This window comes from Phyllobates terribilis, unplaced genomic scaffold (assembly GCF_046119375.1).
Source record: "Phyllobates terribilis strain yellow unplaced genomic scaffold, ASM4611937v1 Scaffold_9__5_contigs__length_417890890, whole genome shotgun sequence".
Lineage (NCBI taxonomy): Eukaryota > Metazoa > Chordata > Amphibia > Anura > Dendrobatidae > Phyllobates > Phyllobates terribilis.
Genome location: NW_027362769.1, coordinates 405,270,357 through 405,288,601, shown reverse-complemented (window position 1 = coordinate 405,288,601; position 18,245 = coordinate 405,270,357). Strand labels below are relative to the sequence as shown.

Here is an 18,245-nt window from a genome sequence, read left to right as displayed (position 1 = left end):
CGGCTTGTGAAGCGTGCCGTTCATCAAATCAGAGTACCGTGTGAGCCCACTGTCTAAGATGTGGTGAGGAAGGACATTATGCCAAGGAATGCCAATGGTCACGGTTGTTTGGGTTAAAAGACAGGAGGTTGCCAGTATGTGGCGACTGGTAACCGCAACACGGAGGAGGCCTCAGAAGCAAATCCAAATCCCACCAACCCCCAGAATGGCGCATGAGGTAAAATGGCTGCGTCAGTACTATCCCCAAGCGTGTTCCCATCTACAACAGCTGCAAGAGAGACAGGGGCATCAGTTACTTAATGCCCAGTGCGGAGGTCAAACGTTGTACTCCTGGGAGGAGGATTCCTCGGTCAGTAAAGATGGCCTCATCAGCCTAATCGGTGAAAGGTGCATTATACAGTGCCAGCTAGATGGACTCCTGGTAAAAGCACTGTAGGACACAGGAGCCCAAGCGAGCCTTTTAAATGAAGAATGGAGAAGGCGCTACCTGCCACATACCTGCCTTCGGTAGATAAAAGAACTCTTAGGACCAGTGGAACTTCACGGCAAAGCCGTCAACCAGACCGAAATTCCTTTCGTAGGCTTGGTGGAAGTGACTTTCCAATTCAAGGCCATGAAGAACAGCAACACCATCGAGCTTTTGATACCTTTTCTCGTGACGCTGGTAGTTGATGCAATCATTACATCGCTCCCCATACCCAACGCCGTGGCGGAAAACGTGATTTATAGAGTAAAAAAAGCACAGAATTCAATGGACCTAAAAGAAGTCAAGGTAGGCTTGTGCCCAACCATCATCCCTGTAAACCAAACTGTGGGAGTGAGGTGTGGAGTCCGGGTGGAACCGGGAAGAGAAGTCCAGAAGAGGCTGTTTGTGCCAAAAGACTCCTCAGAACTTCCGGAAGGCCTAGTTCAAGGTGAGACTGTTTACGATTCCTACTGGTGGTTTTGTCCGAGTAACAGTACCGGTGATGAATACTACGAAACACGAAATTAGACTGGATCCAAAGACTGTGTTAGGTCACATCGAAGCCATTAAAGCGGTATATCCAGCCAGTGTGAGTCTACAGTGAATTCAGTCTCCCCACCAAGGAACAGGAGTTGCCCAGTGGAAGAAATTGCATGACCAACCTAGCGGTCCTGGGATCCTGTAGTACCCCTGGAACACTTGTGTGCTGAAGATCTAGCGGTAGCAAAACAGATGCTGAGAGAAGTGTCATGCATTCTCCAAAGATGACTCTGATATAGGCTGTATCTTGTCGTTGCAGTTGAAAATCAATTGGAAAGACACGACCCCAATAACCAGAAGTTATATGTCTGTGCCGAAACCATTACACCGTGAAGTGAAAGAGTATTTACAAGATCTCGTCAACAGAGGTTGGGTCCAAAAGTATCTTATTCCTCTTCTACTAACCGTGTTAGCAAGAAGGACGGTACGTTGAGACTCTGCTGTGATTACCGGGAACTAAACCGAAAGTCAGTACCTGATCGGCACCCGATACCAAAGATCCAAGATAGGCTATCCAGCATATCAGGGAGTACCTGGTTCTCTGTCCTTGATCAAGGTAAGGCATACCACCAAGGGCTTGTTGAAGAGTCCAGTAGACCCTTGACAGCATTCATCACACCGTGGGGATTACATGAGTGGATCCGCATACCGTTTGGGCTCAGTTCAGCTCCAGCAGAATTCCAGAGGAGCATGGAGACCTGTTTAGAAGGATTGGGGGACGATATCTGCCAGCCGTACTTGAATGACAATGTGGTACACAGCAAAACCTTCCGGGAGCATGTTGAACACATGAGGACCATACTCCAGCGGTATCAACAACACGGAGTTAAGTTGACCCCAAAGAAGTGTGAACTGTTCTAAAAGGAAAGTCTGATTTCTAGGGAAAATTGTGTCCGGAGAAGGATATACCATGTACCCAGTACTGGCCTTAAAAGACAAGCGGCCCTCTACTGTTGGGGAGTTGAGGCAGATCTTAGGATTCCTCTCCTACTATCGTACTTACGTTCAGAACTTCTCCAGTATTGCCCCCCACTATACCTCCTTCTGGGGGACGACGACAGAGTCAACAACACCCATGGAGAAAAAGAAGAACGTGGGCAGGACCGGGCTTAAAAGAAACAACGCCGTTTTGTCCCAACAGCCCATTCTCTGGACAGCAGACCACCAGGAGGTATTGGAAGAACTAGTAGACTACCCAGTAAAACCACCCTTATTGGGATATCCTGATTTCAACTTACCATTTGTGCTTCATTGTGATGCTTCTCAAGTTGGACTGGGAGCTGCCCTGTATCAGCATCAAGATGGAAAATTGAGAGTCATTGGTTACGGTTCTAGAACGTTGACAGACGCCGAGAAGAATTACCATCTACATTCCGGAAAATTGGAGTTCCTGGCATTGAAATGGGCTATCTGTGAACGATTTAGAGATTATCTCTACTACAGCAAAGAGTTTGAGGTTTACACTGACAACAACCTCGACCTATGTTCTCACTGCAGCCCAACTGAATGTGACTAGCCCAGGGGATGGGGATGACTCGGTACCCAGGCCTTTTGCCTGGCCTTGGGAATGTCGCGGTGGTCGGCTCCCAGGCCCGTACCCTGGGGTCACTCTTTAAAAGGGGTATTGTTTGTTAATTTTATGAAAGTTCGTGACGCCACCTGTGGTTTCTGGTGAGAATCACCAGCGCTGCAGCAGTCCACTGAGGCCGGTGATAAGGCAGCTCGATGGTATAGCTCCCCACAGGTGGAGCTAGGCCTCAGGGCAGCGTATGCAGGGGGATGCAGGACAGGCGAGACCCAGCCGGGTCAGAGCAAGAACAGGGACAGACACGATAGTCACTTCAGTACCTTTTACTGATGGAAATTCAGGCACGTCCCGGAGCACTGTAGGGTGAAGGGTGCATGTCAGGGTCCTCCCCAATGAGCGGGTGTAGGGCCTCCTGTTTCTTGCCTCTGCGTAGTAAGTTTCTGACCTGCCTGGAGCTAGGCCTAACTTTGTCTCTGTCCTGCGCTGGCTGACTTGTGGTAGGGCCTTTTCTTGGAATACACGCTCCGCAGCTTGTGGGGCCTATGTGTCTCCCGGCTCTGTTACGTATCAGCACTGTAGCGATCCTGGGACCTGTAGTTCTCCAGCGATTCCGGTTATGCCTTACTGGGTCATAGAGATCCCGGTAAGCTCGGACCCGGTGTCCGGTAACTGCTTCGGGGTGAGCTAGTTAAGCTCCTCTGCCCCCTATGTACTAACTCTCCACTCGCCTTCGGCCTAATCGGGCCCTCACTAGGCTACTCACACTAACGGCAGCTTGCTGCGCTTCACCGATCTTATGGCGCCGGCACACCTAAAGCTCTAACTGAGCTACAACTGAGTCTGGACTGTGCTCCACTGCACACTGACCTCCCCCATGCTTCTCTACTGCAGGAACTCTTTCAGCAGACTAACTGAGCTCAACTCTGTATTCAGGTCTGTACTTGCTGAACTCTCCAGAGGAACTACTCACTGCCTAGCTCCACCTTCCGTATTTATATCCCTAACAGGCTCCCTCTGCTGGTCTGAGGTGGAAGGTGAGGATGTGTGAATGTTTATGGGGGCCTCTTGTGGAGGAATCCATCAATGCACTCTTCCAGGATCTGTGATACCAAGCGCAGCTGGGCATCACAAATGCAAGGGGTCAGAGATGGGTCGCTGAACTAGCTGACTTCAGTATAAAGTACAGGCCAGAAAAATGCAATGCAGATGCTGACGGATTGTCGAGAATGCCATGAGAGCCTGACAAGTTCATGCAAGAATGCTCGGAGGAAGTCAGTCTGGAAGCTATTGAGAGCACTACCCAAGCAGTACAAGCTCATCAAGAGGAAGACACACCATTGTGGTGTCCATTGACAGTGGAAACCAGTGTAAAGCAAAAGAACGAGATCAACCCCTGTCCATTCAACAACTACCAAAAGGAACAATCTGTAGAGTACAACAGGAAGATCAGATAATTGGCAGAATACTACCTTATGTGGACCAAAAGTAAACAGGAGAGAGATAATGAGTCACCAGCAGTATCGTATCTGTTTTAGTTAAAGAATGGACGAAGCTCTACCTCAATGGAGACGGTATCCTGTATCATAAAGGAGGACACTACCCAGAGTGTTCCATAGGTTGATCTTCAAAGAACTCCATGAAAACAGGGGACACCTGGGAGTGGAAAGGACAACCAACTTGATCCATGAACATTTCTTCTGGCCGTACATGTGACGCGCCCCCTGGGCCTGTGCTGCGCAGGGGAACCCGGAACCGGGCCTGTTGTAGAATGCTGGGGGTTGTAGTCTCCGTGTGGCGGTGACCCGGTCCGTGCCCAGGGTGGTCAAACCAGTGGCAGTCTTAATGTATAGCAAATGTCCGACTACGCCACCCGTGGATTGCGGTCAGTGGGGACCGCCGCTGCGCTGCCGACCGCTGAGGCTGATGTTGTTTGCGCAGCCGAGTATGGGATAACTCCCCACGGGAGAAGTATTGCCTCAGGGCAGCTAATGTGAGAGATGATGGGAGTGATGGTGTGAGGGTCCCAGTGCTAATGGTGCTGGTGCGGCAAGGAATCACAGAGACGTGAGGTGCAGTTCAGGGTCTTTACTGATGGTACAAGGCAGACCCTCCCGGGAGTACTGGCTAATATAAGGGGCCTGGTCAGTCTGCGAGCAAGCAGGAGTTCCCCTGGCCAGGTGGAGTTGTAGGCCTCCCCGTTTATCTGCACTCTTCCTGGCTACCTTGCTGTCAGTGGTTACAAGTAGCCCACGTCCCTGAGTATACCGTGTGGTGCTCACCCGTATGGCTGGTGACTTGGGGCCTTCTGTTAGCCTCCGCTCCTGGATGGCGGCGCTGGTCCCTTCTTTGTGACTGAGCCTCCGGGCTTCTATGGCCAGAGGACCTGGAATCCCCTGCCGGTTGGTTTCTGCTGCTGGGTATATATCAGTCCCCACAGCCTCGGACTCCTGTGTCCGGTTTTAGTAACTTCAGCCAGGGCGAGCTATATCTCTGCTCACAGCCCCTGGCCTTCAGCTGCTGCTCCTACAGAGCTCCTGTTCTCACTTTCCCTCTCCAGGCTCTGACTCACCTAATCCCGCCCCAGACCCAGTTTATAAAGGCAAATTCCTCCCCTCCCAGGTCTGGGCGGGCAGTGTTGCATACTTAGGGCTCCTGACCAGAGAAACCTCCCACTTGCTCTCAGACATAATATCTCTATTACTGTGGCAACCAGACCCCTGGGGTGTCACACATGCAGAGAGATATTGAGAGGTACGTGACCAGGGAGTGTGGGTGTCTGAAAGATAAACGTCCCAACACATCAAACCGGGCACCTATGGGCAACATCCAAACTACGTACTCATTTGAGACGGTCTCAATAGACTTTTTACATCTTGAGACATGCAAGGGCAGTTATGAATAGATCTTGGTGGTGATGGACCATTTTACTCGATTTGCTCAAGCATATGCCATCACCAATAAATCTGGTTGAACAGCGACAGAGAAGATTTTCAATGATTTTGCTTTGAAGTTTGGGTTCCCTACGAGGTTACACCATGACCAAGAAAGAGAATTTGAGAACCAGCTCTTTGCCAAGTTAGGAAAGTACTGTAGAATTCAGAGATCCCACACAACGCCCTATCACCCAGAGAGTAATGGACAAGTGAAACGTTTTAACCGGACATTATTGTCGATGTTGCGCACTTTAACAGCTGACGAGAAGAAAGACTGGAAGAGTTCTCTCTCAAAAGTGGTACATGCCTATAACTGTACAAAGAGCGAGGCAACGGGTTACTCTCCTTTCTTCTTATTGTATGGACAATCGATAACACTGAAAATCAACATCATGTTCGATACTCCGGTGTCAGAGACTTACAGAACGTATCCAGAGTAAGTTTGATAATGGAAGGAACGTATGGCAGAGGCATACAACATAGCATCCAAAGTGGTTACCCAAGGGCAGAGCAAGAGTAAGGAGTAATATGATCGAAAATGTTATGGAGCAGAATTGACACCGGGAAGTTGGGTTCTAGTCAAGAACGTACGTGAAAAAGGTGGTCCAGGAAACTTTGTTCGTACTAGGAAGACAAGGTGTATGTGGTCGTAAGGAGGAAAGCTGATGACAGCCCAGTGTATGAAATCTGATTGGAAATGGAGGACATGAGAACCAGAATAGTCCATCGGAATTTACTACTACCCTGTGATTATCTCCCACCACAACAAGACTTCCTAGAAGTAGACCGACATCGACCAAGATCGACTAAGGGACCACCACAGACTGAAGCTCTGGAGGTGGATAGTGACCTTGAGAGTTCCGATGAATACACTGTTGTATTTCTCAGGCTGGCAAAGAGAGGGATGTGCCATCCTCTGGAGATAGAACTAAGTCCCGAGGCTCCAGAGTTTGTACCAAGGAGTACAGATGAAGTCCAATTCAGATCTGATGATTGAGCACCGATCACTGAAGAGACCGATCGACACTCAGGAGGAGCGGAATTACCAGACCGTGCAGAAACAAATGATTCAGAAGAAGTACAGGAACTTATAGAGGCAGCTCCAAGAGCATCTGAGGTAGTACGAGAAATGAGTGCGGAGGAAGAAACTCCTGCAACCGAAGAACCCATGGTATCTGAGGAACAACTCACCAGGAGGATGTCGACTCGAGAAGTGAGGAGGCCCGTGATGCTAACGTATGAGTCACTTGGTGAACCAAGTCAAGTGCCAAGGACCGTCGATTGGAAATAGGTATCTCTGCCTATGGACCAGGTAAGCCCACTGGAGTGGTATTCACCACCGAGAGGCAGTATGGAAGATGTTGCTTGCTGGAAAGACTTGTTTTCATGCTTTTATTTTCCTTAAAAAAACTTTGTAGAAACAAAGAACTGTTAAAGCATAAAGAGAGAGAGCTGATTGAAGACATACGAAAAGCTCCAGCTGAAGTGATGCTGATTGTTTTAATTGTTTATTTCTTACAGGAGTCCTATAAGCAAAAGGTCATAAGAGTAGGTTGTTATCAATGTTTATAAATGTTATACCAATTTCACAATGCCAATTTGTATATAAAGTTACTCAACTCTCACCACTGTCTCAGACTTGGTCAGGTCGACCAATTAAGGCGAATGTCGAGGACGACATTAAAAATTGAGGGAAGAGTGTGACATACAGAAGTAGTGCTGTTGCTTCAGAAGCATCCAGCAACTAGAGCGGTTAACACAGTCACATTAAACAGGAAGTGGTTAGCAGAGCCCCAGCGGGATTGTGGGGAACGTGTTTACTATTCTGGCAGCAGCCGAAGGGACGAGTGGTGTGTGTGTGATCTATCTCTCACAGAAGTTCAGGCAAGTGAACCATTCCAATAAAGAGTGAAGCTGGGCAAAGGTCAGAACCCCCCCATTTCCCTCTTGTACTGCTAGTTGAGAATAGTCTGTCATCAGGCAGGAAGATAAGTACTGGAAGGAATTGTGTCACGGGGATCATCTCCCTCAGCAAACCCTCCCCTCCTCCTTCATCTCACTGTGCTATAAGGAATGTTGTGTACTACTGTTATTGTGTATGAAGCCTGTTGCTTTAAGCGACTTGATCTGTGCTGGACATGCTGTGATATTAAATTCTACTGTTCACCTGTTCATGAGGACTCTGTCAAGTGTGTCTGTGCCTGAGAGAGCTGCAGTATATGGTCACCCTGAGAAACTGTTTCCCCAGGATTCCAAAGAATTCATGAAACCCGTCTCACCCCTATCCAAACCTAGCGGTGTGCACGTAACACCAACGCACGATTCACCAGACGACTTCTGGACGATTCTCTTCTTTTGTGCACACAACCATCGTGAGAAGCTCTGGGAGAGCAGAGAGTGTGAACAGTCACCATGTAATAGACAGGTCTCTGCCCTGACTGCAGAGCTGCCTCTGAGGGTGCAGAGACTGTGAGCAGTCACCATGTAATAGACAGGTCTCTGCCCTGACTGCAGATGGCTCTGAGAGTGCAGAGACTGTGAGCAGTCACCATGTTATAGACAGGTCTCTGCCCTGACTGCAGAGCTGCCTCTGAGAGTGCAGAGAGTGTGAACAGTCACCATGTAATAGACAGGTCTCTGCCCTGACTGCAGAGCTGCCTCTGAGAGTGCAGAGACTGTGAGCAGTCACCATGTAATAGACAGGTCTCTGCCCTGACTGCAGATGCCTCTGAGAGTGCAGAGACTGTGAGCAGTCACCATGTAATAGACAGGTCTCTGCCCTGACTGCAGAGCTGCCTCTGAGGGTGCAGAGACTGTGAGCAGTCACCATGTAATAGACAGGTCTCTGCCCTGACTGCAGATGCCTCTGAGAGTGCAGAGACTGTGAGCAGTCACCATGTTATAGACAGGTCTCTGCCCTGACTGCAGAGCTGCCTCTGAGAGTGCAGAGAGTGTGAACAGTCACCATGTAATAGACAGGTCTCTGCCCTGACTGCAGATGCCTCTGAGAGTGCAGAGACTGTGAGCAGTCACCATGTAATAGACAGGTCTCTGCCCTGACTGCAGAGCTGCCTCTGAGGGTGCAGAGACTGTGAGCAGTCACCATGTAATAGACAGGTCTCTGCCCTGACTGCAGAGCTGCCTCTGAGGGTGCAGAGACTGTGAACAGTCACCATGTAATAGACAGGTCTCTGGCCTCCTGTCTTCTGCTGCTCTTCTGCTCTCAGTCTCCGCACTTCTCATATAACATGTATTATCTCCCCAGGGTTCAATGACACAGAAGCCCTGTCCTCTGTTCAGGCCATGGAATCGCTGGGGCCGCCATGTCCGACTCCTTCAGGTACAGGACGCCGCTGCTACTGTCATTGATGCTGTGTAATAATGAGGAGGGACAGGATGATGAGGGTGATGGTCTGTGAGTGCGTAGAACTAGTGGAGATATGAACCGTGGATGCTGAAACTGAAGAACTGCTGCAGATTTTACCCTTTATGGTCCATAATGTGACCTCACATTTCACAGGCCACGGATTTGTTTCAGATTCACAGCAAGGTCCTCCATCCACGCCTGGACTTCTATAAGGACATCGGGGAGGGGCTGGTCCACTGCTCTCGCTCTTCTGGGGCTGACACCATCTTTGTTTTTCTATTTAGGCTCAATAGGGTCCAGCGCTGACAGTGAGCTGAGGATGATGATGACGACCTCCTTGCTGATGGTGTCCCTGCGCCTCCTCCTGTGGTGACCCCTTTGCCAAACCCCTTTTATCTCCTCGCACTACACTCTCCTGCCATCATGACTGATCCTCCTGGTCAACTGGCGACCACTGATCACACAGCCGTGGACACAAGTCACCTGCCGCCGTCCCTGCCGCCATTATTCTCCATCCTGGACCCCTCTGTACATAGATTTATTAACTACTCTGTAGAACACATCTACTGTCATCTACTCTGTGCTTAGTGCCATGATCTCTGCTCTTCTCTCTGCTCCCTGTTTCCTTCTCTTTTTTTCTCATTTGCTCTGAGCTCTGCTGTTTGCTCTGCTCCTTACTCTGTTCTGTTCTCTGCTTTGCACTCTATTTCCTCATCTTCTGTTCTCTGCTCTGTCCCTTGCTCTTTTCTCAATCCTCTGCTCTGTCCTGTACGCTGTCCCTTGCTCTTTGCTCAATCCTCTGTTCTGTCCTGTACTCTGTCCCTTGCTCTTTGCTCACTCCTCTGATCTGTCCTGTACTCTATCCCTTGCTCTTTGCTCACTCCTCTGCTCTGTCCTGTACTCTGTCCCTTGCTCTTTGCTCACTCCTCTGCTCTGTCCTGACCTCTGTCCCTTGCTCTTTGCTCACTCCTCTGCTATGTCCTGTACTCTGTCCCTTGCTCTTTGCTCACTCCTCTGCTCTGTCCTGTACTCTGTCCCTTGCTCTTTGCTCACTCCTCTGCTCTGTCCTGTACTCTGTCCCTTGCTCTTTGCTCACTCCTCTGCTCTGTCCTGTACTCTGTCCCTTGCTCTTTGCTCACTCCTCTGCTCTGTCCTGACCTCTGTCCCTTGCTCTTTGCTCACTCCTCTGCTATGTCCTGTACTCTGTCCCTTGCTCTTTGCTCACTCCTCTGCTCTGTCCTGTACTCTGTCCCTTGCTCTTTGCTCACTCCTCTGCTCTGTCCTGACCTCTGTCCCTTGCTCTTTGCTCACTCCTCTGCTATGTCCTGTGCTTTGTCCCTTGCTCTTCGCTCACTCCTCTGCTCTGTCCCTTGCTCTTTTCTCACTCCTCTCTTCGGTCCTGTGCTCCGTCCCTTGCTCTTTGCTCACTCCTCTGCTCTGTCCTGTAGTCTGTCCCTTGCTCTTTGCTCACTCCTCTGCTCTGTCCTGTACTCTGTCCCTTGCTCTTTGCTCACTCCTCTACTATGTCCTGTGCTCTGTCCCTTGCTCTTTGCTCACTCCTCTACTATGTCCTGTGCTCTGTCCCTTGCTCTTTGCTCACTCCTCTGCTCTGTCCTTTGCTCTGTCCCTTGCTCTTTGCTCACTCCTTTGTTCTGTCCTGTGCTATGTCCCTTGCTCTTTGCTCACTCCTCTGCTCTGTCCTTTGCTCTGTCCCTTGCTCTTTGCTCATTCCTCTGCTCTGTCCTGTGCTCTGTCTTTTGCTCACTCCTCTGCTCTGTCTTTTGCTCTTTGCTCATTCCTCTGCTCTGTCCTCTGCTCTGTCTTTTGCTCTTTACACACTCCTCTGCTCTGTCCTCTGCTCTGTCCTGTGCTATGTCCCTTGCTCTTTGCTCACTCCTCTGCTCTGTCCTGTACTCTGTCCCTTGCTCAATCCTCTGTTCTGTCCTGTACTCTGTCCCTTGCTCTTTGCTCACTCCTCTGCTATGTCCTGTGCTCTGTCCCTTGCTCTTTGCTCACTCCTCTGCTCACTCCTCTGCTCTGTCCTCTGCTCTGTCCTTTGCTCTGTCCCTTGCTCTTTGCTCACTCCTTTGTTCTGTCCTGTGCTATGTCCCTTGCTCTTTGCTCACTCCTGTGCTCTGTCCTGTGCTCTGTCTTTTGCTCACTCCTCTGCTCTGTCTTTTGCTCTTTGCTCATTCCTCTGCTCTGTCCTCTGCTCTGTCTTTTGCTCTTTACACACTCCTCTGCTCTGTCCTGTGCTATGTCCCTTGCTCTTTGCTCACTCCTTTGCTCTGTCCTGTGCTCTGTCCTTTGGTCTTTACACACTCCTCTGTTCCGTCCTATGCTCTGTCTTTTGTTCTTTGCTCACTCCTCTGCTCTGTCCTTTGCTCACTCATTAGTTCTGTATGGGCTCTGTCACTTGCTCTTCGCTCTGTCCCTTGCTCTTTGCTCAATTCTCTGCTCTGTCCTTTGCTCTGTCCCTTGCTCTTTGCTCATTCCTTTGCTCTGTCCTGTGCGCTGTCCTTGTCTCTTTACCCACTCCTCTGCTCTGTCCTGTGCTCTGTCTTTTGCTCACTCCTCTGCTCTGTCTTTTGCTCACTCCTCTGCTCTGTCCTCTGCTCTGTCTTTTGCTCACTCCTCTGCTCTGTCCTCTGCTCTGTCTTTTGCTCTTTGCTCACTCCTCTGCTCTGTCCTTTGCTCTTTACACACTCCTCTGCTCTGTCCTGTGCTATGTCCCTTGCTCTTTGCTCAATCCTCTGCTCTGTCACTTGCTCTTTGCTCACTCCTCTGCTCTGTCCCTTGCTCTTTGCTCAATCCTCTGCTCTGTCCCTTGCTCTTTGCTCAATCCTCTGCTCTGTCCCTTGCTCTCTGCTCACTCATCAGCCCTACTCCACTCTCTGCTCTTTTTTTTCCTCCTGCACTCTGCTGTTCTTTGCTCTCTGTTATGCACTCTACTCTTTGCTGTGTTTTCTTTCCAGCTTCTATTTTCTCTTTGATCTGTCCTTTGCTCTCTGTTCTCTCTCCTGCTCTGTTCTGTGCTCATTCCTCTGCTCTTTGGTCTGTTGCCTTCTCTCCTCTGCTCTCAGTTCTCTTCTTTATATTTTGTGCCTTCCTAAGTGATGTGTAATAATAAATATCAGAGAACGCTGCAGCTGATGTGAATGATGGGAGGGATGACGGCGCTGTCCGCACTGCGCTCCGACTGATCTGCTGCTGCTGCTGCTGTTGTGTCCTGAGAGAGACAGGTCGGGACAAGCGCCACAGAGCGGGGTGCGTGTGGGGTGTCTGACCCGCTAATCTCTGCCCCACCCGAGCTCGTCCAGGCACATAACATTCCCCTCACTCACAGGGAAGAGAACGCACCCGGCTCCAACGGCAGATGGAAGAGAAGGAAAAGGGAGTGATCAGCAGAGAACAGCGCAAGAGAAGTGGTACTGTGCAGTGTATATATACAGGAGGAGTGGTACTGTGCAGTGTATATATACAGGAGGAGCTGTACTGTGCAGTGTATATATACAGGAGGAGCTGTACTGTGCAGGGTATATATACAGGAGGAGCGGTACTGTGCAGTGTATATATACAGGAGGAGTGGTACTGTGCAGTGTATATATACAGGACAGGAGGAGTGGTACTGTACAGTGTATATATACAGGACAGGAGGAGTGGTACTGTGCAGTGTATATATACAGGACAGGAGGAGCGGTACTGTGCAGTGTATATATACAGGAGGAGTGGTACTGTGCAGTGTATATATACAGGAGGAGTGGTACTGTGCAGTGTATATATACAGGACAGGAGGAGTGGTACTGTGCAGTGTATATATACAGGAGGAGTGGTACTGTGCAGTGTATATATACAGGAGGAGTGGTACTGTGCAGTGTATATATACAGGACAGGAGGAGTGGTACTGTGCAGTGTATATATACAGGAGGAGTGGTACTGTGCAGTGTATATATACAGGAGGAGTGGTACTGTGCAGTGTATATATACAGGACAGGAGGAGTGGTACTGTGCAGTGTATATATACAGGAGGAGTGGTACTGTGCAGTGTATATATACAGGACAGGAGGAGTGGTACTGTGCAGTGTATATATACAGGAGGAGTGGTAATGTGCAGTGTATATATACAGGACAGGAGGAGTGGTACTGTACAGTGTATACACACAGGACAGGAGGAGTGGTACTGTGCAGTGTATATACACAGGACAGGAGGAGTGGTACTGTGCAGTGTATATATACAGGACAGGAGGAGTGGTACTGTGCAGTGTATATATACAGGAGGAGTGGTACTGTGCAATGTATATATACAGGACAGGAGGAGTGGTACTGTGCAGTGTATATATACAGGACAGGAGGAGTGGTACTGTGCAGTGTATATATACAGGACAGGAGGAGTGGTACTGTGCAGTGTATATATACAGGAGGAGTGGTACTGTGCAGTGTATATATACAGGAGGAGTGGTACTGTGCAGTGTATATATACAGGACAGGAGGAGTGGTACTGTGCAGTGTATATACAGGAGGAGTGGTACTGTGCAGTGTATATATACAGGAGGAGTGGTACTGTGCAGTGTATATATACAGGACAGGAGGAGTGGTACTGTGCAGTGTATATATACAGGAGAAGTGGTACTGTGCAGTGTATATATACAGGACAGGAGAAGTGGTACTGTGCAGTGTATATATACAGGACAGGAGGAGTGGTACTGTGCAGTGTATATATACAGGACAGGAGGAGTGGTACTGTGCAGTGTATATATACAGGACAGGAGGAGTGGTACTGTGCAGTGTATATATACAGGACAGGAGGAGTGGTACTGTGCAGTATATATACAGGACAGGAGGAGTGGTGCTGTGCAGTGTATATATACAGGACAGGAGGAGTGGTACTGTGCAGTGTATACACACAGGACAGGAGGAGTGGTGCTGAGAGTAGCACTTCCAGGAGGAGGGTTGTCATCTGCCTCTCTTCTCCCCAGGGAGAGGCAGCCCTACTGAGAGGCCGGCATGGCTTCCCAGCCTCCTATCCCCCGGTCTATACCGGCGGGGGAGAAGGAGCCTCAACAACCGGCCCAGGAGGGAGTGAGGAGATCGGGAAGGGTGAGGAAGAGTACATCCACCTGCTCCAACCCCGAGACTGTTCACCGCCAGCCCAGAGAGGGAGACCGGGGCACCCCAGGCCCCAGGAACAAGAGCCCAGCAAGATCCTGGGGGGAGATGAGCTCCAGCGAGTCCACAAGTTCCTTCTCCTCCCGAGTGGTCGCCACGTTGCGAGAGTACGAGGACGCCGGCAAAGCACTAACCCAGCTGAAAGAGGAGCTGAGGGAGGCCCGGGTCCTGAACACCCGGGCGTCCAACAAGGAAAGACCCGCGACCTCCCAGAGGTTTAAAGCCCTCAGAGACGAGGTGGTCAGGTTAGCACTCCTCCGGGAGGGGATTGAGAAAAGCACAGGTCCCTTCCTGGAGAGGTTTAAGAACCAGCTGAAAGAGGAGCTGAGGGAGGCCCGGGTCCTGAACACCCGGGCATCCAACAAGGAAAGACCCGCGACCTCCCAGAGGTTTAAAGCCCTCAGAGATGAGGTGGTCAGGTTAGTACTCCAGTGGACCTGACGCGGTTTTCCTTCGGTGAGGACAAACCAGTGGAGGAGACCAAGAGGAGGAAGAGGAAGACCGGAGGAGCTGCACAGGAGGTGGTGAGTTACAAGTATGTACCAATGTCTGATGTTGCGCCTGCCACCTTCTGTTTAAACCCCACCAAACCTAAAGGCACGGGCTCTGCAGTGGGCTCGAGGCAGAGGCAAGGTGGGGAGAGGAGGAGGACGTCCGGCGATGCTGCCATCTGTGCGGGGAACAGTGCAGGGGGCGAGGCTGTGGAGGTACTCACAGCGCCGGACATAGGAAGTTCTGTGGAGTTTCCCACCCTGCCCTCTGCGGCTAAGCCGGTTATCACCGGGGCTGGGGGGGCAGGGAAGGATGTGAAAAACACATCTGCAAAGAACACTGGGCACACTGCTGCGACAGGGGGGCAGTGTGCCCCAGCGCCCAAAAAGGACACTAAGACCCCAAAGTCTGTGGGTGCAGGGCGGGCAGAGGTGCCGAGAAAACAGTCTGGCCAGAACAAGGACCAAAATGCTGCAGTAGAGGGGCGGGGCGCTCCAGCAGACGACCTGCAGAAAGCCAGCAGCAACCAAAGGGAAACGGGTGTGGTGCTGCAGGGAAAGGAGTCTCAGGAAGTGCTCCCCTCCCCCGGCCCAGCAGGTGTGAGTGCAGAGACACCAGACACAAGGGAGGAAGGAATGGAGGTGACTGTGGAAGGTGCAGAGAACATCAGAGGTAATGGGGTGACAAGTAAAGGGAATGGAAGTAGTGGTGCAGTGAATGGTGGGAGTAATGGTGGAGCAGATGGTGAGAGTAGTAGGAATGGTGGAAGTAGTAGTGCAGTGAATGATGATGTTGCAAATGGTGGGGGTAGTGGTGGAATGAATGCTGGGAGTAGTGGTGTAGCAAATGTTGGGGGTAGTGGTGTAATGAATGGTGGGAGTAGTGATGCAGCAAATGGTGGGAGAAGTAGTGGAGTGAATGATGGGAGTAATGGTCCTGCGAATGGTGTGAGTAGTAGTGGAGTGAATGGTGGGAGCAGCACTGGTGTTGGTGGGGGGGAAGTAGGCGCTGGTCCCGCTGCCCCCCCAGCATTGGCAGGGGCTTCAGCCCAAAGCTATTCAGAAGCTGTCAGTGCTGGGGGTAGTAGTGCGCCCTCGTCTGGTGGCCCTGGGGATGGTGACTTGCAACAGCAGCTCCTGGACGCCCTGAGGAGAGGGGAGAGCTCCATCACTGTAGAGGGGAGGGAGGTTGATCTGTCTTTCTGGATAGAGAGACATGGTCTTTCAGCCTTCCGAGATAGAGGGGCTGAGACTGTCTGGTCTCTGCCGACAACGGGGCAGAGGAGTAACCGTAGGAACGTGGTCCGTCTCCAGTGGGTAAGCAAGGATGCCTGTCCTGATGGGTCGAAGGTGGTTGAGCTCCTGCTGGGGATGGGCTTTGCGGCATATGACATCTTTGCCTTGATCCATCCCTACGGGACCTCCTACTTCGATGTCAGCTTCGTGAGACCGGAGGGCCTTGAGCTTTTCTGGTCTCGCCATGAGCTGGCTCAGTCGCCCCGGATGGCATGGTCTCTTTCCCCTGGCAATAACCCGCCAAGATTCAGTCAGGAAAGTGACCGTATTGACTAGTAACGAGTCGCTTTCCTGTATGGACATTACCACCTGGGTGAGTAGATACGGAGAGGTCACCAATATTCCCGAAAAGAATCTGGATGACCATGGTATCTGGTCAGGGGCCTGGACCTTCATGGTGAGATTGAAGGTTTCGGGAAACACTGTTACCCATATCCCCTCCTCAACCTTTTTGGGGAGGGATAGGATCTTGATTTTCTACCGGGGGCAGCCTAAGGTCTGTCACAGGTGCGGTAGCCCCACACACTTCAGTGCGCAGTGTACCACCCAGAAATGCGCACTGTGTGGGGACCTCGGTCATCTTGCTGCTGCCTGTCGCAGGATTAGGTGTAACTTGTGTGGTGACCTCGGTCACCCGTTCAGTTGCTGTCCGCGTTCCTTCGCCAATGCGGTCCTGAAAGCGGCGAGTGTGGGACAGGCGCAAGCCGGGACTAATCTTGCCGGTGAAGGGACCAGTAGAGGCGGGGGAGGCAGGGATCCGGTGAGGAGCAAGCTGCCGCCATCCACCATCAGGCGGCAGGAGAAGCGCCGTGGGGACAGGGGGCAGGGAGTAATGTCCCTAAACTCTGACCCAGGTACTTCACTTGCAGCTGAGGATCCTAAAGACAGTGAATTGAGCGAGGAAGTCAAGAGACTTGAAAGGGAAGAGCGAGAGGACGCCACGTCTTCCCAGGAACCCTCTTCTGGTGACAGTCTAGATGAGGGAGAGGGGGAGTGGTCACAGAAAAAGAAAAAGGGTAACAGAAAAACGGCCAGAGGAAGGAGGGGGACCAGGTCTCGAGCTGCCTCTTTGGAGTGCGACCCCTCTGACTCTCTGGCCGTGATCCAAACACCATTGGAGGGTTCAGCCGCCCCCCCTCTGGTGGATCTCTCCAACCGGTTCGGGGCTCTCCAGGACCTCCCTCTGGAAGGGGGAAGTGGGGACCCGGGGCCGGAGGTTGCGGACAAGGTGGTTGGGGCTCAGGAGATGGCTGGGTCTTCCTCTCGGGGGGCAAATACAAAGCCCTCTGGGGGGATGACTAACCCAGGACCACCAGACGAGGGCAAGAATCTATGTAAGGAGAGAATGGATGAATCTGTTTGTCTTAAGCGCACTAAAAACCCGTCATTATCAGAGGAAGAGGTTGGGACTGTCAGTGGTGGGAAGAAAAAGGCTATCTAATTCAATCAATCATGATGGCGGCACCCACCCCGTTGACGCTGGCAACTATTAATGTTTGCAGCATAAAGTCAGATGCGGCAAGGTACACGGCCTTTCATTTTCTCGGCCAACTTGACGCCGACATTTTGTTTTTGCAGGAGACCAGGTTGACCGATATATCAACCTTGCATAAAGCAAGGCGGGAGTGGAGGCATGGGCCCTCCTACTGGTCTCTTGCGGCCGAGCCGTATAGCGGGGTGGCAGTCCTTTTTAAGACCGCAGCGGTTGAATGCAGACGAGTGATCGAATTAGAAATGGGGAGATGCTTGATCCTAGATGTCTCCATGGGGGGACAAGAGCTTCGGCTCATTAACATCTATGGTTCCCAGTCCAAGTGGGACCGCAAATGTCTCTTCCTGAAGATCAAACCTTTTTTATTTTCGAGTCGGCAGGTGGTCTTCGGAGGGGATTTCAACAATGTCACGAGATCCTGTGATAGAGGAGGTTCCGGAGACCGGCTGGCTTATGACTGCGTCGCGTTAAACAGGATAGTGAGTGAGGCTCGCCTGGTGGATGTCCACATCCGGCACAACCCGGGCGACACGGGATTCACCTTTTTTAGAGGTAGTCAGTGCAGGTCTAGGCTAGATAGGTTTTATTTGAAGGAGGAGGCCGTCTCTTCGCCGTTGTCGGTTGTGGAGGTGGAGTTCTCCGATCACTGTTTGATTATGTTTTCTCTCAACGTTACAGAGACTCCTCGGATGGGAAGAGGCTATTGGAAGCTGAATTCATCACTCCTTGAGGAAGAAGCTGTAAGACGGTCTTTTGAGGAATTCTTTCAGAGCCAGGTACCATTGCTGGGCCTAAGTAACACTAAGTCGGAGTGGTGGGAGATGTTCAAACATCGGGTGGCGAGATTCTTCCGGCAGCTCTCGAACCTCAGAAGCCTGAACAGGGATCGCCTGTATCAGAGCCTGAGGAGGAAACTCGAGCATCTTGTCTCGACTGGAGGTAGCCGCGAGGAGATCTCCAGAGTGA

General features: G+C 51.1%; 2 protein-coding genes across 3 annotated transcripts in view; both read left to right on the top strand.

The window, feature by feature from the left end:
* Positions 1-11,982, top strand: part of LOC141162645 (uncharacterized) — a 155,641-nt gene extending 143,659 nt beyond the window's left edge. Inside the window, exons 9-10 of one of the 2 annotated variants that reach the window (XM_073648972.1) lie at positions 8,733-8,807; positions 9,119-11,982. In XM_073648972.1, coding sequence (XP_073505073.1) covers positions 8,733-8,807; positions 9,119-9,207 — 164 coding nt within the window. In that variant the 3' untranslated portion in view covers positions 9,208-11,982. The remainder of the gene's footprint in view (positions 1-8,732; positions 8,808-9,118) is intronic. The other variant, XM_073648973.1, reaches the window with a different exon arrangement.
* Positions 11,983-14,530: 2,548 nt separating this feature from the next.
* LOC141161449 (uncharacterized) overlaps positions 14,531-18,245 on the top strand; it is a 61,658-nt gene continuing 57,943 nt past the window's right edge. The window contains exon 1 of the mRNA XM_073646258.1: positions 14,531-15,164. Coding sequence (XP_073502359.1) covers positions 14,546-15,164 — 619 coding nt within the window. The 5' untranslated portion in view covers positions 14,531-14,545. The remainder of the gene's footprint in view (positions 15,165-18,245) is intronic.